The sequence below is a fragment of the Lithobates pipiens genome, unplaced genomic scaffold (assembly GCF_037356315.1).
Source record: "Lithobates pipiens isolate NorthernLeopardFrog02 unplaced genomic scaffold, aLitPip1_a1.2 Scaffold_8, whole genome shotgun sequence".
Lineage (NCBI taxonomy): Eukaryota > Metazoa > Chordata > Amphibia > Anura > Ranidae > Lithobates > Lithobates pipiens.
In genome coordinates, this window is record NW_027507903.1 from 307,587,038 (window position 1) to 307,612,558 (window position 25,521).

Genomic DNA, 25,521 nt, shown 5'->3' on the forward strand with positions numbered 1-25,521 from the left:
AATATAATAGCTTCTGTCTAAAGCAGCAAGCGCTGACATGTTTTGTATTACCTGGGTGCGGTTGTGAAATGTGTCTACACATTTGCGATTCCTCTGAAGTGCCGAAGGAAGTTTTATACTGGCACAAGGCAGTAGATAAGGTGTGCACTCCAAAATATCAAGTATTTTGACTCTGTAATTATTATTATTACATTGGTATTTATTAAATTTCTTTGTAAGCAGTGTAAGCACCAATTGTACCTCATTTGGTGGAAAGTCTCAGTTTTGTGACTAAAACCTCTGCCCCTTGTGTAGCCTCAGATATCCCTCGTTTTGGTCTGTGTACATCTATACTATTTTTCTACCAAAACTGTTATGCTGCACAAAACATTTTATCCAACCCCTATATTACTGCTTTTGTTATTTTGAAAAGCAAATGTAAAGGAAAAAGGAGGTAAAAAAGCATGTATGTGGTTTATATAGTTACATAGTTGGTCTGGTTGAAAAGACACAAGTCCATCTAGTTCAACCAATAAAATGGGGAAAAAAAAGAAAGAGACATTTTTACAATCACATACACAATCCTTTACCCACAGTGGATCCAGAAGAAGACAAAAACCCCAGCAAAACATGATACAATTAGCTACAGCAGAGGAAGAAATCCCTTCCTGATCCCCCGAGAGGCAATTTGATTTTCCCTGGATCAACTTTACCTATACATGTCAGTACCCAGTTATATTATGTACATTTAGGAAAGAATCCAGGCTTTTTTTTAAAGCAATCTACTGAGATGAACAGAACCAGCTCTTAAGGGAGTCTATTCCACATTTTCATAGCTCTTACTGTGAAGAAACCTTTCCATATTTGGAGATTAAATCTCTATTCCTCCAGATGTCCTTCCTTGTCCTCTGTGATGACCTTAAAGTGAATTACTCAACACCAAGTTACCAAATGGACCCCTTATGTATTTATACATATTGATTTAATCGCTTCTTCTCAAGAGAGAATAAATTCAGTTCCTATAAACTATCCTCATAGTGGAGCTCCTCCATGCCTCTTATCAGCTTAGTTTAGCCAATCATTCCCTGCATATTCGATCTTTGTGGTTCATGTAACTGGGGCCATGGCAGGGATGTGTCCTTTGCCAAATTACTGTGAGCTAAAAGGTGTCCCTCTCTATCATTTTTTAGTGAGGCATTATGTTGTAAGTGCCTCACTGTAATTTGGTATCAGTCTTGTGCAGCTTACTTTACATAAGACCTCAGAGAGGGCTGGGGGGGGGGGGGGAGAAGCAGCAGCACAATGAGCCTATCAGGTGTGAAAGATGCATGCTGATGCTGAAAGATGCATGCTGATAGTAGAAGGAGATTAGTAACAAGGAGATGAGCTAATCTGTGTGCTGCTTCTCATCTGGGAACTGGTATCCTAAGGGTGACTGGTGTAAAGCCAACAGTGGAAGGGCTGCATTTAGACAGGAAGTGACTAAAAGGGATTGTAGGAGATAGCAGCACTGAGATCCATAAAAGGTTAAAATTTGTATTTACAACAAAAAGGCAATTTATGATATGTAGTTCACAGGGCAATGTAAATGACATCCATTTATGGCAGTGGTCAGTCATCAACCCTGTCCTCAGGGCCCACTAACAGGCCAGGTTTACAAGATAACTGAAATACATCACAGGTGAGATCATTTTCTGCTCAGTGATTGCAGTATTCTAGTCTGCATCTCCCCAAGGTCATACATAAAACATGGCCTGTTAGTGAGCCCTGAGGACAGAGTTGATGACCACCAGTGGCATCACTAGGGGGTGGCTTTTGGGGCTATATCCCCCAATCTGGGGTCCATAGCCCCCAAGTCTCTGCAGGGGTCCCCAAGGGGAAGGGAGGCTCTCTGGGGACCCTGATGTAAGTGGGGAGCTCTCTGGGGACCCTGATGCAAGAGGGAGGCTCTCTCGGTACCCTGATTTTAAGGGGGAGGCTCTCTGGGGACCCTAATGTAAGGGGGGCTCTCTGGGAACCCTGATGTAAGTGGGGGGCTCTCTGGGGACTCTGATGTAAGCAGGAAGCTCTCTGGGGACCCTGATGTAAGGGGGCTCTCTGGGAGCCTGATTTTAAGGGGGGCTATCTGGGGATCCTGATTTAAGGGGGAGGCTCTCTGGGGCCCCTAATGTAAGGGGGGCTCTCTGGGAACACTGATGTAAGTGGGGGGCTCTCTGGCTACTCTGATGTAAGCAGGAAGCTCTCTGGGGACCCTGATGTAAGGGGGCTTCTGGGGGCTCTCTGGGGACCCTGATGTAAGTGGGGGGCTCTCTGGGGATATACAGTATACACACACACACGTATATTACTGTATATACATTTATATGCCCGTCCAGGAGTATGACTTTCTTTACTACGCTGCTATGGGCTCTAGCCCCAGATCTTTTGTAGACCTAGCAATGCCCCTGATGACCTCTGAGTTATAGTTTACATCTACTTTAAAGTTGATCTGCTATTGCATTAAAGTCTTGTTTAACCTCCAGAAAGTCTGCCTGGATTAATGGGAATGTTAAACTTGACATTATGTTCCTGCTCAGCAGCCACAGATCTTAGCGTGAGTGCTCTGCCCATATACAGGTAACATGGGGTAAATGGGTACTCCAAGTGTAATTTGTCCATGGCTTTTTATCCCAAACTGCAATAAAAATGTTAATAAACTATCCAGTTATCCTAGAGATGCCTAGAGTTGAAATTTTAATTTGAAGATGTCTACTGTGGCTAAAAAAAATAATTGTTTTTATTTCTGGCAAATAGCACAACCTATTGCCCATGTATAGCTCATTGATGGTCTGTTGCAATGTTGAAGGCCCCATAACATTGCATGTTTTCAGTGCTTATCACAGATTTATAGGTGCATGGAATGAGTAAATTCAAGAGTTTAATTTTTCTAAAGTTTTTTTATGAAATTCGAGAGATTCCAGGAAAAATCCCCCACTTTTGCAAAATGCATTGCAGTCAACGTGAAAGGAGAAAATAAGATATAACAATAAACTGTCTAGTCATCCTAGAGATGCAGATTCCTTTGTCTTGTTTTCAGATGAGTTGCTATGTTACAAAACGCAATACAGCCCTTCATAGAGGGTCAGTTGACTGTAAGCAGCAAGAAGTCTACACTCCAGTACAATCTGAAGTTCTTCTGGGAATTACCATTTTTTTCTGAGCATTTTCATGCTTTTAACTGTGAGCGCAGATAGAAATTCACACAAAACATAAAAATACAACTTACCAGTTTGGTTTATATGTGTGCAAAGGTAATATTTATACTGCTGGCGTGAAAGTGACCTCAGACATCAGTGTTCCTAGTTTTTTGTTTGTATGGCAACAGTGCTGTACTAAAATTACTGTTTTTGGTTTGTGTATGCATATACATTGCATAATGTGTAGGCTATATTTTACTAGTCAGAAAGAAAGGCCACGGAGTGACAGCTGCAAGCTGTCAGCGTAGGGGACGGCATGAGAGTTGCTTTGGCTGCACTGTTGCCGTTTTAAGTGAAGTGGTAGGGCCGCTTTAAGGGTGCACAGGAGTAGGAGCCAGGGGGCGGACCCAGGCTTTAGCCGCGAAGCCGAGTGGAAGCAATAGGCAGTCGGAGAAAGGAGGAGGAAGAGATTCCCACCCTCCCTTTCTATTTTGGGGTCGTTGCTGGGGGTTTGTGTACTGGGGTGGGCAGTTGTTGGGGGTCAGTTGAGGAGGTTAAGTAGTGCAGGTAGAGAATATGTTTGTACCCATCCATGGTGATGGGGGTGGTTTGATCTGTACTTCCCGGTTACATGGGGTTAACCGTGAAGGGTAAAAGGGGTAGGTCACTGCACTGGTTTGGGTATAGCCTCAGAGACAGGGGATTCCGTCTGGAGGTCAAGAGGTTAAAGTAATGACTGATGTAGTGTGCAGTGACCAGTAGGTGGATGGGTATGTTTATGACCCATGATACAAGACAAATGAAAAGTTGTTTACATGTTAATAAAGTTATTTGTGAAAACTTTATTTTGTTATATATAGATATATTTTGGTTAATAAATCAAGGCCGGATGGCCACTTACTCCAAACGTATCTGGTCATTGCTTATGGGGGGTCGGGTTTGGAGGGGAATTGGGGGTGAGGTGTGGTAAGGTTGGAGCACGGGAGGTGTCAGGCAATACAGATGTCATGAGATACTGGCAAAAAAGTAAAGAGACAGCATGGGGCAAATATAGACAGAAGAAGATCCACATGTCTAGTCATACCGATAATCTCTTCAGCTGCTGTTCCAAGGCCTATGAAAGTGTACGTCCATGTATGTCAATTGTCACAGACCCGTAATATAGATTACTGTAGGTTCCTCATGTATTCTCAAGGGAAGTCCAGTGCAGAACAAGTGACCTAGTTTAGGGATCTTCAGCAGACATTTCCTTGAAGGTATTGAAATGGATATTTTGATGATAGGCAACTCCTATCCTCATATTGATTAGTGGTTCCAAATTAATAACTACTGCAGTAGGGAACAGACACAAAAGATATGCTCAACATATTTCCAAATAACCGTTCTCCTTTATTATGACGCATGTGAAGGTTTTTATACACATGATTACGTAGGTATCACATTAATATTACAATTGTACGTTTATGGTAACAAGGGGCATTACATAGGCAGGCTAATTCTAATCAGGACTTGAAAGAATGCAAAACATGTACTAAAAACATTGTTAGTGCCGTGTGCACAGTGAGGGCATCGTGCAATACATATAAAATAGAATACATTTATATACAAAACCTACAAATTTCCATTACAGTCTCCTCTCTTTTGATCAATATTTTGATCACTAACCATACCTGCTATCACCTTTAACCTGGAACCTCCACACGCTTAGGTGGAGGTAGTCCTGGCCAAAGAGGCAAAAACTTCATTGTGGAGAAAATAATAGCTGAGCTGCTTTTTTCATTACAAAATGACTTTTCACTGTGAAAAACAAATGATTGATAAGACATATTGACAGAGTACTGGCTGTACACTCCTGTGGCCATAAAATGGAAGAGGTACAAAAGACAAATATGACTTCAACATGGCTAAACTACTTTTCAAATATATATATATATATATCCCTTACAATTAAAGTAATTGAATCAAAAAGTACCCTAGACTATGATCGCAAGAGGGAAACAAATCAAACACAGAGATTTATTTAATTTAGTCATTTTTTGCAGTGTCTGGTGTGGATCCAGGTGACTTTTCCTTCCAAGTTTTGCAAAACTGTACATGAAATAGATGCTGTATTGAGTCTCCAAACATTTCCTTATATATAAATGTCTCTTAACAATCCACAAGTCACCTGACTTTAGTTTTAGATCCTTCCAAACTTTTAGGATCTGGAATTGGGGAGAAAACACATAAATTAGTTTGTCAAAAACCTTAAAAAATCAGCAACATTCTCTGTGAGATCCGAATGGAGGACTTCAGCTGCTGAGACAAAATATAAGCAAGTGAGTAACACACTCCCAACCCAAATCCCATAAGGAGAGAGTCCAACATCCCCTTACGGGCTTGATAAAATATAATAAAACATTCAGGCAAAAGTTTTCTAGTTTCTTACTCTACTTTGTCCGCTACATTGTAGACAGTAGGGGTTGTAAAAATAAAACCTCAAAACTTCTAGTAAGGACTCTCCTATAAAAATGATTTCCTCTGTTACTCTCTGTAGATTCTGCACTCTGTACTTACAAACTACTTCTGACAACACTTTTTTTACTGTGGACTTTGCAGTAGCATTTGCCACTGGACATCCAGAAAACATGTCCATACAAACAAAATACATACTCGTAAGATCCTGATTTGGGCATCTGGATATATCTTTTTGTTATCTCTGGAAGGGATGTTCAGCTTTTGGTAATACCTTTGGTAACAGGTAAAACAAGAAGTAGTATGTTATAAAAAAAACTGTGGAGAATCCTGTCTCTATCCCACGCTCATTTACTAAGGCAGCCATAACTACTTGTGTCAAGCTGAAGGGAAAAGAGTGTCTGGCAGACATAAATGATCACCTTTTTCAAAGTCTTGTTTCGTAAGAAGCTGCCCTCTGTGGACCACTTGTGCTTCTCGTTCTGGGGTCCTTAAAGTTAAATTATTAATCCCAGCTATACTGGGCCAGAACTAGGGTGGAATCTGTGAGTTGCACAGACCCAGCAAGTGTCCGGGGCTGTAAATGCAGCATCCTTAGAGTCGTCTGGTCTGCTTCCATATGTGAGTTTTACTGTTAGTATGGCTACCTCAGCAAGAACCTGGAAGGCTGAAAACAGCCAATCAAATTAACTTGGCATGCTTGATTGGTTTACCCGCCGAAGTAAAAACAAAACTTCTGGCCCTTCAAATGGAACCAAAAGCTCTCTATATCTCCACTATCTCTATAAATATATACTCTTTTTATAGCTCACGGGCTTTGCTAAAACGTGGAGCTCTGCTTCTTGAGCTGGGGAAAAAGGATCCAATGACTCTGAATACAGAGTATCCTTCTGGGTGATAAACTTCATCCTCGGTATAAAACCAGGAATAACACTACAAAAAAGTAAATACTCGGGTCTTCAGGGAGTGTCCTGCACTGGGATCACAGTAGCTGATTCCTATGTCATCAATTTAACACATGTGGTTTTTCTTTGTCTCCAGCCTCCTCCAATAGAGGCAATAAGGTGGCTGGATTCAAATGTACACATTTTTCATTGTTAGATTTGTACATAAACACACAAAACAAATTCATATTTTGAACCTTTCATTAGAAAAACATTTAGTTAGCTATATATTTGCTGTGCATAATTTCGGACCATTAAAAATTAAATATTCGGCTAAAATAATATCTGTAACTTTGTCTAATAGCAACTTTCCATAAAGCCACAGCTCTGATATATCAGAGTGAACCCTTCATTACTGGGTCCAGCTTGCATAAATATAACAATGGCTTTTTCCTATCATGCTGTTTGTGTAAGAACTCCAGTTTCATGTTTCAAAAAGACAACTTTTTCCTGGCAATATTATAATAAATGATAAGAATACCCTGCAGTCATGCAGAGATGTCCATAAATCCAAAATATTCTTCTACTTATACCCACTGCACTTACAAGGCAAAGGGGCGCATCATTTCACAATCCACACATTCTGCTTTGGATTTCAAAAATAAAAATACATAAAAACAAAAGGACCAACAATATGTATGACGGACCAGAAAACACTTGGCCATCAAAAACTATAAACCAACTGGCTGCAGGCAGCAGCTATCCTAACAGGGTGTGTGGACTTGATGTGATGGGTCTGTTATATTTACATGTTATTATTACTCTCACATCATGGACCGCACATCAAGTTTTTATCAGACTTTAAGATTTCATTTCTGTAGAAAAACTTCCTTATGTATCCCATTCATCTTGGCTTTGTTAAACATTATTGCAGCTGTATTCAAATTAACAACCTCATCTTAATCTTTTTTTTTTCTTTCCACTCAATAAATGTAAAATTACAAAATTGTTATCTTAATCTAACCTAATTCATATTTTACCAATTTCCCCATTAACCTGGATTTCATTTCCAACCAAAGGTTGTCTAAACCAGTTTCAATATATCTATATTTATTAATAAAATTGTTAAACTCATATTAGAAATGAATACTCATATGATAATTTCAATATCACACTAATATATATGCACAGATAAATGTCCTTAAAGGGGGACATATTACTTCATTTTACTCAATTTCTCTCTCTTTTTTTTTTTATGCACTGTTTCCACTATCACAGGATATTAAATTAGTGTAAGACATGGTTAATTTGTAACCTTCATTTTACCATGTTTGGAAAACAGATTCAAAAATAATTGTGATCACATTGTTTATCATTAGATTCGTTAATCCAGCACATTTTGTTATAAATGTTTTGTCTACAAAACTGAAATTGTAATATTGATGTGCTACCTACGTAATCATGTGTATAAAAACCTTCACATGTGTCATAATAAAGGAGAACGGTTATTTGGAAAGATGCTGAGCGTATCTTTTGTGTCTGTTCCCTACTGCGGTAGTTATTAATTTGGAACCACTAATCAATATGAGGATAGGAGTTGCCTATCATCAAAATATCCATTTCAGTATCCTAAAATATTACAAGGATCTTAAGATGGTTGAACCTTCTGCATCAAGACAAACCATAAGTGATTGTTTTTTTTTTCTATCATAGTACAGTGCACATTGTTTTTAGCTTTTTATTTACAGGCATAGAACTAGTGCTCTTTAGGAATGAATGACGTCAAGAACTTTCATTTCCTCGAAATTTAACAGAAAATCTGAAGATTCCAACTAATCACCACTTTGGTAAAATGCATTGGAGTCAATGTTAAAGGAGAGATTACAATGGTTTCCAAGGTGGCAATAGACCTGATATGGTTCCTGAGAGTTGCATAACACTCTTGGCTGACTGACCCTCCATTGGCCTCCTTATTACAGTTTTGTACAAAGCATAAAAATGCTAGAAAGCTAGACACCCCCTCCCACCCCAAAAAAAAAAAAAATTTTTTCACTGACAAAGAAACTGGTAAATAAATTGTATCAAAATCAATCCCCTCATCTCTAATGCTATTTTTTAGGCCCATGTCACACTAGTGTGGTAGCAACTTAACAGCAGCAAGATCGCTAAAACTGACCATTTAATATACGGTCTCCTTTTTATATCAACAATCTAGTGCAAGAGTCTGCTTAAAGGGTAACTCCACTTTTGAGGAAAACTAAATAGCAAATATATATATATATATATATATATATATATATATATATATATATATATATATATACATATACATATACATATATATATCATATACAATTGCAACACAAGTCATATTGTAATTGAATGTTTTTAAACCTTTCCTTTACTTTTTAATCTGCAGTTCTGTAATTTTCTGTAAAATGCAATGCAATATGGCTACCTGAAGGTGTTCTTCACACAGAATGTATACAGAACGCCAAGTTTACACTAAGATATAAGTCAGACATCAGGCATCCCCTGCAACAAAAATTTCATTTTTGGTGAGATACCCCAAATAGGAAATCACATCTAAAGGGATGCAGACCCTGCAATTTTCCTAATTTGTGCTCCTGCAGGTGAAGCAGCTGATTGATAATTATGAAACCCCTCCCATTAGATTAACTTTCCACATGGACACAGACAAAACACACAGAGATTTATTCAGAATAAAAAAAAGGTAGGAATCTGCATCAAAGTTTGTTAAAATCCTTTCCATGTACATAGATCACCCAGAGAGGAATGCATTTTTTTCTCAACAAAAGTGGAGTTACTTATTGTTTGTTGTTTCGTTTTTTTTCCTATTACATAGTTTGGGCAATTGTAAATAGATTGTACAGAGATTATACAGTCAGATTGGACAATGTGTAGCCATCTTAAGACAATAGAGAGAACACTCACCGTTTCCTACAACATCGGTCCATCATTGGCTCAATTGGTGCCTTGGCATCAGAGACATTCTACAACAAGACAAGTGCGCCTCCGTTTGGTTGCTGTTTGTAAAGCCTTGACTTATCAATGCCTCTAATTATTGTATGGAGTAGTCTGTTTTCTCTGGTACATTTTGGTTCTGTTTGTAGGGAATAATTAAAAAATGATATAGTCACCCTCCTAAAGTTATTAAAACATCATACAGCTTTATTGATTACTCGGATAAGTAACCATAATGGTTATTTTTTATGAGTAATCAATAAAGCTGTATAATATTTTACTATCTTTAGGTGGGTGAATATGTAACGCTCTTTTAATTATTCCCTGCAAACTGTGTTTGCATTGCATTCATTTTCAGCATTTGTGAATTCAATTTGTTGAAATTATATTATACTGATAAATCTGTTTTCCGTATTTAGGGAGTGGTATGCACATTCTGTCATACATATTTTGTTTCTGGTCAATGGCCATTGAAAACAAAACCTATTGAGAGTGACATACCAAGGAATTTTTTTTCAATAAAAATATAAAAACAAGATATGATATAATATATTAGGGCCAGTTCACACCACATGCAGTCCAGTTTTTTTTTTGTTTGCATCAAAAACGCATGGAAAGTAGGTTATTCCAATGGAATAGTTCACACCAGTGCTTGCAGTTACAGTGCGTTCCAGTTCCAGAAAAAAAGTATTAAACATGCTGCATTTTTTCTGCACTGGACTGTACTGGAACGCTGTAAAACGCATCAAAAACACACTGGAATGCACCTAAATGCACCAAAAACGCACTGCAACTTATTTGTCCTTATTTTAAAAAGAGGGGGGAGAAAGCACTGGACTGCATCAAAAATGCACCTGGAACGCATCAAAAATGCACTGGAGCACATCAAAAACGTGCATTCTGAAAAGCACCTAGAATGCATCTGGACTGCATTTCTGTGTGTGAACTGGTCCTTAAAGTTATTTAAAATGTGTTTTTTCCTTACATGTAAATGCAAAACATAAGGTCCAGTTCACACTACAGAAACGCAGTCCAGATGCGTTACAGATGCTTTTCTGCATGCGCGTTTTTGACATGTTTTCGATTCATTCCAGTGCATTTTTCCCCCCTCTTTTTTCTTAACTTTAAATAAGGACATGTGTGTTCCAGTGCGTTTTTTGTGCATTTAGGTGCGTTCCGGTGCGTTACAGTGCATTTTTTATGCGTTTTACAGCGTTCAAGTACAGTCCGGTGCAGGTAAAATTCAGCATGTTCTACTTTTTTTTTCTGGACCTGGAAAGCTCTGAAACTGCAAGCACTGATTTGAACTATGCCATTAAAAACCATATAACCTACATTCCATACGTTTTTGATGCAGAAAAAAAACACACTGGACTGCATGTGGTGTGAACTGGCCCTTAAAAAAAAAAAAATTCTAGTGCATTTAATGTTGAACATTATATTAATTGTTATATTCTAATGTAATTATTCCTATTATATTTGATAATATTTTGAACAGTGCTTCAGTATTCAAGGTTAATCTTTTAAATATGAGATAAAGCTAAGGCTTCACAGTGAAATGGCAAGAGAAATATGAGCAAGCTCTGCCACCTGCAGGTCAGCGTTGTGATTGCAGCTATGACTTCTCTATTATCTAGAAATTGAGCTAAATTCTTGGAAAATAATGGCCTGTACAAGGTTTAGGGTTGTTTACATTATTGACAACAAAATGTGGCAAAAAAAAAAAAAAAAAATGGGTTAATTCATAGGTGCAACATTTTATAAACAAGCACAGGTTAGGATATTTATGGTGAACAATAACTGTAAAATATCAGTTTTGACACATGTATTTAAGCTCCTGAAGTAATATGTACATTTCTTTGAATAATTTCCAAATTTTATGAAAACATAAAACACCTAATGACTTTTAGAGCAGAGAGGGTTTTTTTTGCCGTGTGTGTCCCATTGGGAGTTTTCACTTGCTTACAGGGCACTTATACCCCCTTCCTGCCCAAGCCAATTTTCAGCTTTTAGCGCTGTCACACTTTGAATGACAATTGCATGGTCATGCTATACTGTACTCAAATTTTATTATTTTTTTTCATAAATAAAGCATTCTTTTGGTGGTATTTAATCACCACTGGGTTTTTTTTTTTTTTGCTAAATAAACAATAAAAAAGATCGAAAATGTTTCATATTTTGTTATAAAACAGGTAATTTTTCTCCTTTACTGATGGACACTGATTAGGTGGCACTAATGGGCACTGATAGGCTGCACTGATGAGGTGGCACTGATGGACACTGATAGGTGGCACTGATGGGCACTAATAGGTGGCACTGATGAGGCAGCACTGGTGGGCACTGATGAGGCTGCACTGATGGGTGGCACTGATGGACACTGATAGGTGGCACAGAGGGGTGGCACTGATAGATGACACTGATGGGCACTAATAGGTGGCACTGATGGACACTGATAGCCGGCACTGATTGGCACTGGTAGGTGGCACTAATAGGCAGCACTGATAAGTGACACTGATGATGAGGCAGTGATGGGCACTGATTGTCAGCATGACAGCATGAAGGGGAAAAAAAAGCAGATAGCTGGCTTCTGTATACTTCTGCTATCAGCTTGGTCATTGGTTGACAGCTGATCTTGTAGTAAGGGCCACAGGGGGGCCTGCCTGTAACGCGAGAACGAGAGGCCTTATAAAGCCGCCCTCTAGCCGTCTTTTGGCTATAGCATGGGCACCAAGTGGTTAAAGTGGTTGTAAACCCTTACATATGCCTAGTGAAGTGACAACAATTCCTCCTGCATAAGTTGTACCTGTTTATCTGCAGGTTTCTTTTCTCTACATTTGTTCAAAGTGCTGAATTTTAAAGTTTGTCTCGGGGTTCAGAAAAAATGGGCAGAGAGCTGAAATTATGGAGCTGAGAAGAGCTCTAAGACCTGATTGGAGGGAAGAGACCCCTCCCCCTGCACACAGCACACAGGACCACAGCTGAGGCTGTCAATCAGCTGAAGCTCCCTCCCCTGTCACCATTTTTCTCTTGGTGTCAGGAAAACTTGTCAGTAGTGATTCATACTGATAGCAGAGGAATGAGGCAGCAGACATTAGGCCTGGTTTTGATGGGAACCCTTATGCCAAAATGAAAAAAATCCATACCAGACCCTTATTCGAGCATGTATCCCAGCAGGTCAGGAAAGGGTAGGGGACAAGTGAGCACCACCTCCCCTTCCTGAACCATATCAAGCCATATGCTTTCAACATGGGAGGGGTGCTCTGGAGCAGGGGCGCGCTGCTGTTGATGGGGACAAGGACCTCTTTCCTGGTTAAATTAAAAATGAATTAATCTCATGTATATGTCACCGATGGAGGGGCATTATGAGTCGGTGATGTCACAAGGCTCGTGGCCATCACTGGATGGCATCACCCCTCCGTTTATTTAGCAGCGGCAGGCGACGGAGCTGGCAGAGGGCAGGAGCCTTCGTCGGGAGCATAGATTTTTTTTTTATCTTCCATTTGATGGTGGTGGCAGGCATCATGATTGGTGATAGATGAACACCGAGGGACATTTTATTTAAAAAAATGTTTTTAATAAAGGATTTGTCAAAAACTGCCTCCTGTGCTTTTTAAACTACACTTTTTTTTGGTGAATGAATAGGGGTACACTAACCCCTACTCATTCTATGTACTCCATACTCACTCATTCACATGGGGAGGGGGGGCTGGGATCTGTGGGCCACCTTGGTAAAAATGTTTTTGGCATGGCGGTTCCCCTCAAAATCTATACTAGACCCGAATACACGCTCATTAATCCTAATGAAACCTTTCCTTCTCTCCCTCTTTCCAAGTCTTCAGCCCCCCCCCCCCCCCCGTTTTCTTTTTCTTCCCTTCTCTCTCCCTGGCCTCCCCCTTTCTAGTTCCTATGCACTTCTTTCTGGTTAATCTTAACAAAACGCAAAGCTCCACATGGGGTTCAGGGACCCGATATTATCTGGCTCTTTGGGTTGCCCTTTCCTATGTTCTTGTTGACTGCAGCCCAGTTCTGATCTACTTTTAGCTAGTGAGTGCATTTTTATTGGCTTTTATGCTTTTTTAATAAGATGCTACACCTAGATGGAGGCGCCCTTTTGTGTTTGTTTTTTATATGTGCATTAGGATCTCAAGACCTAATTTGAGAGGAGCTGCATCCATTTTACCTGGTGTTCCCTACCACTCTCCTGGCCCTCTTATGTGCCCTGTTTAATGACGGTTGGGTTCCAGTCAGTGCAATAGTTATTTTTTTCTTTTACTACTAAAATACCGCAATGACTTTATAAAAAAAAGTGCATGCGGTATTTAAGTAGTTTTTTGTGAATGTCAAATTTTTGGGGGATAAGGGTGTGCAGTATCTTACCACATACTTGGATGCCCAGTGTTCTGAAAATGTAAAGCACACATTCAAAATTGTTATGTCCATTTACTGGAAGTTATGTATATGTGATCAACATTTGGTTAAGACAGCAAAATACCAGAAGAGTCAACAAATGCCTCCATACCCCTTTTATGTTACTAGATACCACATATTGCAAGCAAGAACTAGACGGGACTAGCTCAGCTGCAAAACTGGAACGTTTATTAAACAAACTTACACAGAATATATACCCCACAGAAGAACAGTCCCCTCCTGGTCACAGTACCCTAACAATACAAACTGTAACCAGAAACATAATTTACATGTGCTAATTAACTAATCACTTAAACCGGCCTAGGTGACAATGTTATGATTAATCAGATATCCCCACTTCAGGTTAGACTTTCCGGCACAGAGCTCACAAATTACACTACACATTATCATAAGTTCAGCATCCCAACAGTAGTTTGCTAGCAGACTATCGGTGATTTAATTAGCACAATTAACAATGCAAACAGTGATCTTATCCCACCTCAGACTAGTAGGCAACAGACTATAGCAGGAGCTATATGTATACAATAACACTGCGCAGTACCAAAGGTATAGGAAAAAGCTGCCAACACGCTAAAACTAGGATTTTTTAGCCACAGAGATATCAAATATAAAGTGTAAGCGCTAAACATATGCTGCTGTGATAATCAAAAATAGAAAGTGAAAACAAATAGAAATGGTGAATATGGAAACATACGCAACATATATGCTGAAAAGGGGATATAGAAGACCCAATATAGTGTGTTCATATAACTATGAATTTTTGTGAAACATGACCCCAAATATGGGGATATAAACTTCAAAAAAGAAATATATAAACATATATAATAACAATAAAGTCCATATTTTGTAAAAATAAATGTGTAGACGTGAGTCCCAACAAATTTTGGTGAAAACAAGGATCCCAATCTGATGTGACCATAAGAAATTCCACCGCAGTGTAACTCCCACCACCATAAGAAGCGCAGGCTTACTGGATGGAAATGACCCGAATAGACATATATCTAAGGGGTCAGCAATAGCTTATGGTTCCAACTACTGAGGCACTGGTTCAGCGTTTCATAGTTGTGTGGATCCCCAGACAAGTGGTTCTTTCAATATGATAGACTGCATGTAGTCAACGCTTTTAGAGAGACAACTCCGGCATCAACCCAGACATAAAATGGAAGGATAGAGCCAAGATGGTGTAATAACGTTTAAAAATTTTTTTTTAATGAAAATAAAGCATCAAACTCACATTCCCATGGTTGCTAACAGACATATCAGAGAGAATAGGCAGTGGTAGAGTCTCCCCTATTGACAGGCCACCATTGGGCAGCTAAGCCCTATACAGGGACCCCGAGCTTAGAGTCGCAGAGTCTGTGTGTCTTGGGGAGAAATGGACTTGAATCCAAAGTAACATTACTCCAAGTGTTCCCCAGGCACATTCCTCACAAAGAGTAGTGTTCCCTTAAAAGCCAGGGCCCATAGTCAGCGTGTAAGAGGCTTGCCCCTAATCCTCTCCAAAATCCCCTGTCCTGGTTAGGTCTGTCACATAAAGGCATGACAACATTCTAAAGCACATGTATGTTGCCATGGACTGGTACCAGGAAAGCAAAATTATGGTATTTGATGCAATTTACTGTTTTCCTGGTGCCAACATGGCTACATTCATGTGGTATACTGCGTTGCCATGGATTGGCACCAGGAAAGGATAGAGTAAAGAAGGGATATGACTCCCTTTCTGCCAGTTGTGTCCCACTGGGGAAAATTCCCATCACTTACTGTCCCATAGCCAAAACAGGAAGTGAGGGGAAGCCCCTCCAAAGGGATGGAATCCTTGCTTGTCACTGGGTGTATCAGAAGTAGTGTCTCCATTGGAAGATTTCCCCTCCAGTACTGTTCTGGGGACAACCCAAAATTTGGGGTTTTCTTTCACTTTCAGTGATAATGGTAAACAGGACAAATAGGGAGGGTGAATCTTCCTAATGGGGCACAGATAGCAATAAAAAACCTGACAGGTGTCCTAATCTCTCTCCACTCTATTCAAAACTGAAAAAAGTCAGTTTCTATGGCTGTCTAGTCTCTATATATGAAGCTAACAATACAGGACAATTAGCCTAGGAACTTCAGAGAGGTGTCTGAACCACTTGTCTGATATATATATATCTATAAATCAGAGAAGAGCCACATAAGAGGTTTAAAAATCCTGGGTAGAAAAGGCACATATTAGTAATTATGTATGTTTTTTGAAGTAATTCATGGGCAGAGAAAATTGTGTGGAATTACAACTGATACCATCTGGGCTCTAGACATTACTGATGTAACATTGATGCAGCATAACATTGACAGCATTTAAAAAATATATATTTTTATTCGGCTCAGAATCACGATTGACATTGGCCTTAAATATCCACTCTTGGAATCGATTTTTGTAACCCAACTAAAATTTCAGGGTGTGTCCCTTTGGTAGCCACAAATGAGACTCTCAAATACTGTGTTCATTATCAGTGGTAGTTACACTATATGTCCATACTGTATATGCTATGTTTAAAGTTGGGGGGGGGGGGGTTTGGTCACTGGGTGTACATAATACCATTTTTCTTTTGCAATGTGAAATGTTTGCATAGAAATATACCCACCACCCCTTGGGGGGGGGGGGGGGGACAAGCTGTGATAGCTCACTGTATCATTTCCTGTCACTGTGCAATATGCACTAATCAGCAGAGGTCCCTACAGGCTGTAGCACTCTGCGCACAAAAATACATGGCAGTGCCCGGCATATGTACCACGTATAGTTTATTGGGCATGTGGTTTATATGTTGTTGAAGAACTGCACTGAGTGGCCCGTGTAGATCTCTGATCCCAGTTCTACTGATCATATTTGGAATAAATGGGAATGTATCTTCTTCCAAAATCAGCATCTGACCTCACAAATTCTTTTAAATAGGTACACATTTCTACAGGCACATTATTAAGTCTTTTGCCTTCCCAGTAGAGTGGAGGCAGTTATAACCACAAAAAGAGGGTCAATGCTCTATTTTTGTTCATAGTTATAGAATTTTACGCCCATCTAAGGACACATGCCCATCATGGGCATGATGGTCAGGTGTCCATAGACTTTAAGGCATATGGTGGTATACAAAAGCTAGTATGGACATTGCTACCCTCTCAGAAGAGAGGTCAGAGAACTGTAGTTAGAAGCACACATAGATTCCCCACAATAGCCAAATGTAAAATGACATGAAAAAAACTATAAAACTGTTTGTTTCATCTTTGGGGGACATTACTCTACCTCTCAAGTTTACCAGGTCATCTGAAAAAATACACAACGACAAGTACAAATTACTACTCCAGGCCTACATGACCTTTTTCTGTAGTGTATTTTATAAACTGGTGATGGCAACAGAGTTTTACTCCAATTTGATGCATTTTGTTTTTACCTTCCTAGACACTTGTACTTTATTTCGAATGTTTACTTGTTCAAACCCCATCATTTCTCACTTACATCTGCTTTTCTCATCTAGGATGCCCACTTCTGCAATTTCGTAGATAATCTCACAGAATATGCAACAAAGAGCATACTGGCAGCCCCTGTGATGAACGGCAAAGATGTAGTGGCTGTGATAATGGCTTGCAACAAAAATAATGGCACTGCTTTCACCAAAAAAGATGAAGAGGTAAGGCTGTGCTAAGGATAAATATGATGTGAAAAAAGTATCCCATCTTTAATTTGTTTAGAACTGACAGAACAATGATTGCTATGGATTCTTGCATTCCTTCTTATTTTTTTGCTTTTTTTATTATTTATTACAGGTATTTATATATCGCCAGTAGGAATGCACCGATACCATTTTTGTACAGGCAAGTACGAGTGCCGATACTTTCGGTCAAGTACTCGCCAATACCAAGTACCAATGTGCCTTTGCGGTGCGATTTGAACCCATACAAAACGAATGGGCTCAATTCACACGGCAAAGAATTGCATGCAACTTGAACAGGAATGCACTGTGATTCCTATCCAAATCACATGCGCTTTCCCCCACTGCTCCTGTGTTGACCCAGTATAAAAAGAGAAGGAAATGCCATCTAATTGCAGCATAGGGCAACCAGTTTATTAAAAAATGTTGTAACAACTCACATGCTAAAAGTACATATCTTGCATGTCAAATCCAAATCTGCAGGGTCAAAATGTTCCTGTCCCATGGGACCCACCGATGATGGAAAACCACAGCAGCTTGTGTACCCACATGTGCCATCCAAGCTGGTTTACAGGGGTCTCGGAACTTGTTACATCTCCTCCAGTCCTGTGAGCACCGCAAGCGGACATGGTTTTCCATCATCGGTGGGTCCCACGGGACAGGGACACTATGACCATGCAGATTTGAATTTGACATGTGAGATATGTACTTTTAACGTGTTTGTTGCTTTGTCAGTGAATGGACAATACAGCAGCAAAAAAGCCCCTAGAGGTGGCAAACTGACCCATACATGTGGGCTACATGGCCATTCTCTGCCATGCCAGGCTAGTCCTACTACCAAGGCACTGCGGGTTGGGGGAGTATAGCTGGCAAAGGGGGCTGTAAAACGTCTCACATGAAGCAAGTGGGAGGAGGCAGGATGACATGTAATAGAAGAGGTTGAGTCTTGAATACACAGCGAGGGAGATCACCAGGACTTAAATTGGGCAGCCCAGAAGATGGCTCCTCATGTGCTCCCTTCCCTACTCACCAACTTTAGCACCCCCACATCTACTAGTGTTACCCCTTTGCCAAAACTCACCCCCTCGTTTTTATTTATGTACAGCAGACAGCACTCCCCTCCACCGGATCCCCACCCCCTACCCAGGAGGGTGCAAATACAATGGGGTGCAAATCAGGGTAGCTGCTTGCTGCTGCTGGGCGGTCCAGGGACAATGCAGTGTCGAGTAGAGGGGGAGCAGTGGAGCAGCAGCCCAAGGGCAGCCATCTTGAGCCGATCTGCAGACATTGTCAGTGCGGTCACTGTGCTCATCACCCCCCCCCACCACCACCACCACCACTTCTCCAGGCCAGCCAGGGGTGGGAGATCCCTTTCTCCGGACTGGACTGCTGCTCCTGCCTCTTCTTTTGCCCAGATCCAGGGGCCGAAAACACTATTCTCAGCGCTTTTGTTTGCTGCCCTGTGCGCCGCCCCCTATGCCTCCACGTGCCGCTGCCTGTGCTACTGCCCCTTCTGCTGTGCTCGGGCACTTTGCTCACTGGAGCTTCACACTGGAATATCCATAGCGCCGTCACAGGGCATTCCTGTTAAAATTGTATGTGATTCATTACAGTGCAATTTGGGCCCATTTAATTTTGTATGGATGCAAATTGCACCGCAAAGTATCAGTTTCGGGTATCTGAGCATATTCATGAGCATGTGTACTTGTGAAAATGTTCGGTATCGGCACCGATACTGGTATCGCAGTAGTTTACAGTATATATTGTACATTCACATCAGTCTCTGCCTACAAGTCCCTAACTCACATTTATACATACACATACTAGGGCCAATTTTTTGTACCAGCATGTCTGTGGAATGTAGGAAAAAACCCATACAGGCACAGGGAGGACATACAAACTCCAAGCAGGTAGTGCCATAGTTAGGATTCAAAGTGTCAAGCCCTAGTGCTGCTAGACAGAAGTGCTAACAACTTAGGTAATGTGCTGCTTTTTGTCTTATTGAACTTATTTTGTCTTATTGTCAACCTTACAATATTAATAAATGAAATAATGGTTTACCTGTAACTTGTTCCAGTCTTGTTTCTTTCTGACCACTGCCTGCCCTTATTTTGATGTGCTGATCCTGCCGGTTTTAGCCTACAAGTGCACTTCCTATCCGAAGGTGACAACCTCCCCAAGCAGAAGCAGCATTGTCACTCTAGGGATGCGCTCTATCACTGGGTGCTACAAGTTTATTTGCTGATGCACAGCACATCACCACTTTCAGCCTGCAGTCTCAGATTGAGGTGTGCCTAAGAAGCAGGGCCGCTGTTAGAAGTCATGGGGCCCCATACAGCCTACCTGATGGGGCCCCCTTTGACCCCACCCCCCTCCCCAAAAGTTGAGGGGGGATATGATACAACAGTTGTGGAAGTGAAAGGTGACTTCAGAACTGCTTGCATCACTTCAACATGAAACCCGACAGTTGCTTTTACAAATATACACACACTCCTGGCTGCTGACCACAGCTGGAAATGCGTGTATGTGTTTGAAAAAGACGTGCTTGCAACAAGGCCCCAGCTCTGATATAAAATGCCATGGTTAAAGGGAAATGGTTGGAGGCTGTAAAAATGTAGTTCAGCTGTGCATTTTTACTGCTCCAAAAACACAAGTGTACAGTAGCATCTCACAGTGCCTTGTGATCTTTAGGCCTCATGCATACATTTTGTTACTGCTTCCAAGCACCTCTTCCTGTTATCCTATGTGTCTATGCACACATAGAATTTTTGAATTTTTTGTGGCAGGGGTGTTTACAAGCAGGAAAAAAAACATGGCCAGTGCATCCAGGAGCAGCAGTTTTTTTGACCAAAAAAATGCTTGATGAATGCAAATGCTCCTAAACGCATGTTACCATTAGACACGTTTACTGCTACTATTACAAGCGTCAGGTATTTTTTCTGGCAAAAGACTGCTGCCAAGAGGAGGATCGTTTTTAAAGCATCCTGTGTGCATGAGGCCTTATAGCATTAGGATAATTATTCACACAGCACAGAAGGTGCTCTATGGCACTTTCAAAGTGTGTCACATGCTGTTCGGTGCTGACTTTGCTATGGCTGTACAGACAGTGGTACAATCTGTAACACACAATACAGCCATAAAGTAACAAAGTCAGCACACAACAGCGGGTGACACACTCTGACAGAGCCATAGAGCACCTCCTGTGCCAATGATTATCCTATGCTGAGAATCATAAGGCACTGTGAGGATGTGGATGATTCTATTACAATGCGTGATGTAACACCTCAACTCACCGTGTGCAGATGGTGATGCTGATGTCCTCTGCTGCCGCTGCTCGCCTGAGTCGCCTTACTGCTACTTCTCATGCGAAGAGACAGGAAGGAATCACTCCGCGGCGCCAGGAGGAAGGCACTACAGAGGACGCACTGGCCGGGACTTAAGCCAGCACGAGGAGCGGGCACGGAAGAGGCACTCTTCCGCACCCGAAATACAAGAAATAGTTCCTCCCCTCCTGCCTCGGTGTTTCACTGGAGGATTTTTTTTTTTAAATGACATATCTGTTCAGGTTGCGGGCCCCTCTGCTGGCCGGGCCCGGTATAGCAGGGACAGTTGTACTGGCCTATCAGCGGCCCTGCTAAGAAGCGCTCCTTTTTGCACGACTCATTTCCAATGATTGACAGCAGCACCCTCATAGTTTGTATTGCAACCAATACTGATAGGGACAGTCTATGCCAGCTGCCTACATCAATGCCATAGTTTGTGCATGAATGGCAGAGCCGCTTGTGCATGAACAGTAAATGAAGCAGAATGAGTAGCATCATGCATGATGCTCTACATTTAAAAAAAAAGTTTTATCCCTTAAGAAAACCTTCTTTTCTGATTTAAACATCTGTTGATTGACTTTACGTTTGAGTTAAAATTGGTTTGTGTAATCTGTGGTTATTTTGTTTTCCAGATATTCCTTAAGTACCTCAACTTTGCCAACCTGATTCTCAAGGTGTATCACCTATCCTACCTTCACAACTGTGAGACTAGAAGAGGCCAGGTATAGCGTGTTCCTTTTACTGACATTTACCTTCTTCTAAAAAACAATTGATAACTTCTGTTTCTATTTACTTCTGTGCATGGCATGGATAAATGGAAGCCACAGTGTGCTACTTAATTCTAACTTTTGTTTTTTTAATCTTTTGCAGATATTGTTGTGGTCAGCCAACAAAGTATTTGAAGAGCTAACAGACATCGAGCGACAGTTTCACAAAGCACTTTATACGGTCCGCGCCTTTCTTAACTGTGATAGATACTCTGTGGGACTGCTCGATATGACAAAAACAAAGGTAGTTTTCACTAATCAACAGGATGTTTAACTGGCATGTATACCTTTTCTTTGTATTTCTTTGTGTGTTATGCTTAGAATTACACATAAAAAAATTGAGATATTTAATTTTATCAGTGCTATATCATACACTTATTGCAAATGTTTATCTTTAAAAATAATATGGCTTTTATTATCTCGGTTTTCTGCAGGAATTTTTTGACCAGTGGCCAGTTCTAATGGGTGAAGTGCCACCATATTCTGGACCAAAAACTCCAGATGGCAGGGTAGGTGTTTGTTATGCTTATCTAAATGTATTTTATCATAAGAGCAATTTAATGTATAGCTAAAGCGCAAACTTTTTTTTTTTTGTAAATTTTAGATTCAGTACACCCCTGTCAGTTTTTGGTGATTTTTTTATTTTTATTTTTTATTTAAATATTCATTGCTGTCTGTGTCACATTGGGCACATTTCCCTTTGTTCTCTGTCACAGAGATATTAAAGAAATTGTAAGGAAATCTTAATAAAGTGAGGTGATCTTAGACAGTTCTCATTGGAACGGGTATTCCTTTTGGATAATGTACGCTCTGTTTCTATTTTTGTGACATTTTCTAAATCTTAAAATTTCAATCACTCTATGTCCAATGATAATACACCTTAAGACAAATAGTAAAGACAAATCTCTTCAGCAGGGACACAGATAGCAGTTACAATCGAAGAGGGGTTTTAATGCTCCCCTACAACCTCCAACTAAAAGAAAAGCCCTTTTGATATATTTTATTTATAAATAGAGTTCAGATTATTTTTGCTTATTATTTAGTACGACCAGAAAACGAATGAAGACCCATTTAACGCTGACACATACACGCAATTTGATTGTACATTCTCATTTATGAAACCAACAACCATGTAATGCAAGGGCCAGTATTATTAGATTCAAATTCAATATATTTCTTAGGTAGACCCTCATACTGCACAGGTTTGGCAATGTGTGCACGTCTGGGCTAGGGCGATTTTTTTTAACAGGTAAAAATTTGTATTGACAAATAGCACAAAGAGCAAGGGGGTACTGAATTGATATGAGAAATTATTAATCAAATGCCCAGAAGTTTAGGTAGTGATCTAGGAAGAAGAGGGGGAGGGATGGTAGAAAGGAGTATAGAGGTTTGAGGGGGGTCCCTCCCCCCATCCAAATAAAAACAGGAAAAATCAACAGGGCGATAGCTTTAATGTATAAAATTGCCCATAAATACAAGGTGAGGTTCCTAACCTCCACCCATTCCATCCAGATTTCCGTTAACATTTTGGGACAGTTATGCCACAAGTAGGTAAGTTTAAAATGGTAACACTGCATTAATCTCGGATCTCCAGTGTTTTGTAGGCTAGGGTGACTTTACTCTGCTTCCTGGAAAAGCTGAGAATCCAACATCTTGCAAGAATGTGCTCCTGCACATTGCTGGAGCGTATTCCTGAGGGATTTGAAGTCGTCAGTTTTTTTTCAGTCTCAACATTATTGGAAGCAGGGTATAAGGTTAGTATTTTCCTTCCAAGTTTAATTTTTATCTATAAAGAACAGCTGCGGGAGTGATAAACATGAGTTTATAGACCAATTGATTGAATAGTTGATGATTTTGATCTCATGTTGGTGGGTACTTTTAGACACAGGTGGAAAACCACATACTGCACCAACAGACAGATCTTTGCAGATGGTTTAGCACTCCCATTACCAATGGGTTTACTTAACTGAGTCCTTCAGAACAAAGTCATTTCAGCTTAGTGTACTTTTTTTGTGTACTTTTTTCTAAAGATCATTCTCTTATGCTACTAAAAAGATTGTGCAGGGGTGCTGTTACAAGTATATACGGTACATTAGACTACTATTTAATGTAATGTTTGAACTCATCTGCCAACTACAAAAAACTTCACAGCTTCTAAGCGTGCATCTCCTCTTGGATAAGGCTGATACTAAGCAATTTGGAACAAGGTTTTAAAGCTATGCCAATTCCAAAGGCTATCCTGTTGATGGTTCTGATTAGTGAAGAAAACACTTTCAACAATTAATTTCATATATTTTGGTTATTTATGTTGTTTTTTTCTCAGATCAGTCCATTAGTAAATGTATGCCAAAATGCCATTAGAACATTTGACATTTTAATATTTATTATGACATTATAAGTATTTGCTTCTGCATTTTCCAGGAAATATCATTTTATAAAGTAATCGACTATATTTTACATGGAAAAGAAGAAATTAAAGTAATTCCGTAAGTTTGCTTGCATTTCTAACTTTTGATAAATGATTATTTTCTCCCTCAAAGTAATTGTTCATTTATGTTGCATTTATGTAATTTACTAAGTAATCTTCAGGATAGTTCATCTTCTTGGTGTTTTAAGCCATTTGTTAATCTTGAAAGGGTTTATAAAAATGAGACTCTTCAAATCTTGTGCTGCAGTGGAAAAAACAATATATATATATATTTTAATATAGTTGGAGTTTGATCTGTCAAGAAGTTTACATAAAAGGATCCCCTCCACCCACTATTCCCTAATAATTAAAGTGTATGTATAGATAGAACTTTTTTTGTATGTTTCTAGGATGTTAGGAGACTAGAACCATTATCACTAAGACAGAAATTATGATAAATTCTAAATGTTACAGTTGTTATGAGAACAGGAGGTGGGAACACCTGTTCCATTAATAACTACCTAAAAGGGCAATTCCCCTCATTTTGTAGCAGCATCAGGGTTGATTTCCTAAAGGCATATAGGTTGGCTGCTTTGAAAGAGAAGTCAGACTTTTCAAGGGAATTTCCCCAGAGTTTATTTAATGGGGAAATTCCCTTGTAAATTGTACAGCCTGATTCACCAAATCAACCCCTTTTTCTCACTTCCTGTTCCATCTACAGCAAAAAACTCTCTACTTTATCCAAAACTAGAAAAAACTGTTTTGGCTACAAATATTTTTAAACATAGAGACCAAAAACAAAGAATACAAAAAGTTCTTCTTAGGCATAAGATGACAGCAGTGAGATTGGTTATACCATGCCATTGGCGAATGGCACATGCTCCCCCTCTGATTGAGTGGGTTACAGAAATGGATTATATTGAGAGGATAGAGTACCTTTAGCATGTGAATTGGATACAAATGAGCAATGTCACCAAACATGGCTCTCTTGGAAGGTGTTCAGGGAGTCATCTGAAATGCGAAATCTCCTTGCAGGACAATTGTAGGACCTGAATGTGGTCTAAGGTTGTGTCGTGTAAAGCATTATCTAGTTGTCCACCCCTGGCTGCCTCTGTTTATTTTTCTCCCTCTCTTTTGTTTGTGTCCTGTCACCTACAGCCTTTCTGCCGTTGATGAATAATGTTAAAGACTAATGTACCATGGACTATAACTTTTTGCTGGTATTATGAGGCTGTGATGTGTCCAGTTCCTTCTTAAGCCTAACAATTAGTGTTGTCCGATACACTATTTTGTCTTATAGATATGTTCCTGTACTGGTCCATCCTCTTTACTAGCATCAGAACTAGTCCCTATCATACATGTGTAATGGTTCCCGTGGGGTAGTTATGTCATATCTCATGTACACTTTTATACTGCAGTACTTTTATTGTTTTCTGAATAC

The 25,521-nt window shown here is 39.9% G+C and overlaps 1 protein-coding gene across 1 annotated transcript in view; it reads left to right on the forward strand.

Annotated features, from left to right (window-relative positions):
- PDE6A (phosphodiesterase 6A) overlaps window positions 1-25,521 on the forward strand; it is a 144,083-nt gene that overhangs the window by 54,072 nt on the left and 64,490 nt on the right. Inside the window, exons 2-6 of the mRNA XM_077472697.1 lie at window positions 17,410-17,562; window positions 21,539-21,628; window positions 21,777-21,917; window positions 22,108-22,182; window positions 24,095-24,159. Coding sequence (XP_077328823.1) covers window positions 17,410-17,562; window positions 21,539-21,628; window positions 21,777-21,917; window positions 22,108-22,182; window positions 24,095-24,159 — 524 coding nt within the window. The remainder of the gene's footprint in view (window positions 1-17,409; window positions 17,563-21,538; window positions 21,629-21,776; window positions 21,918-22,107; window positions 22,183-24,094; window positions 24,160-25,521) is intronic.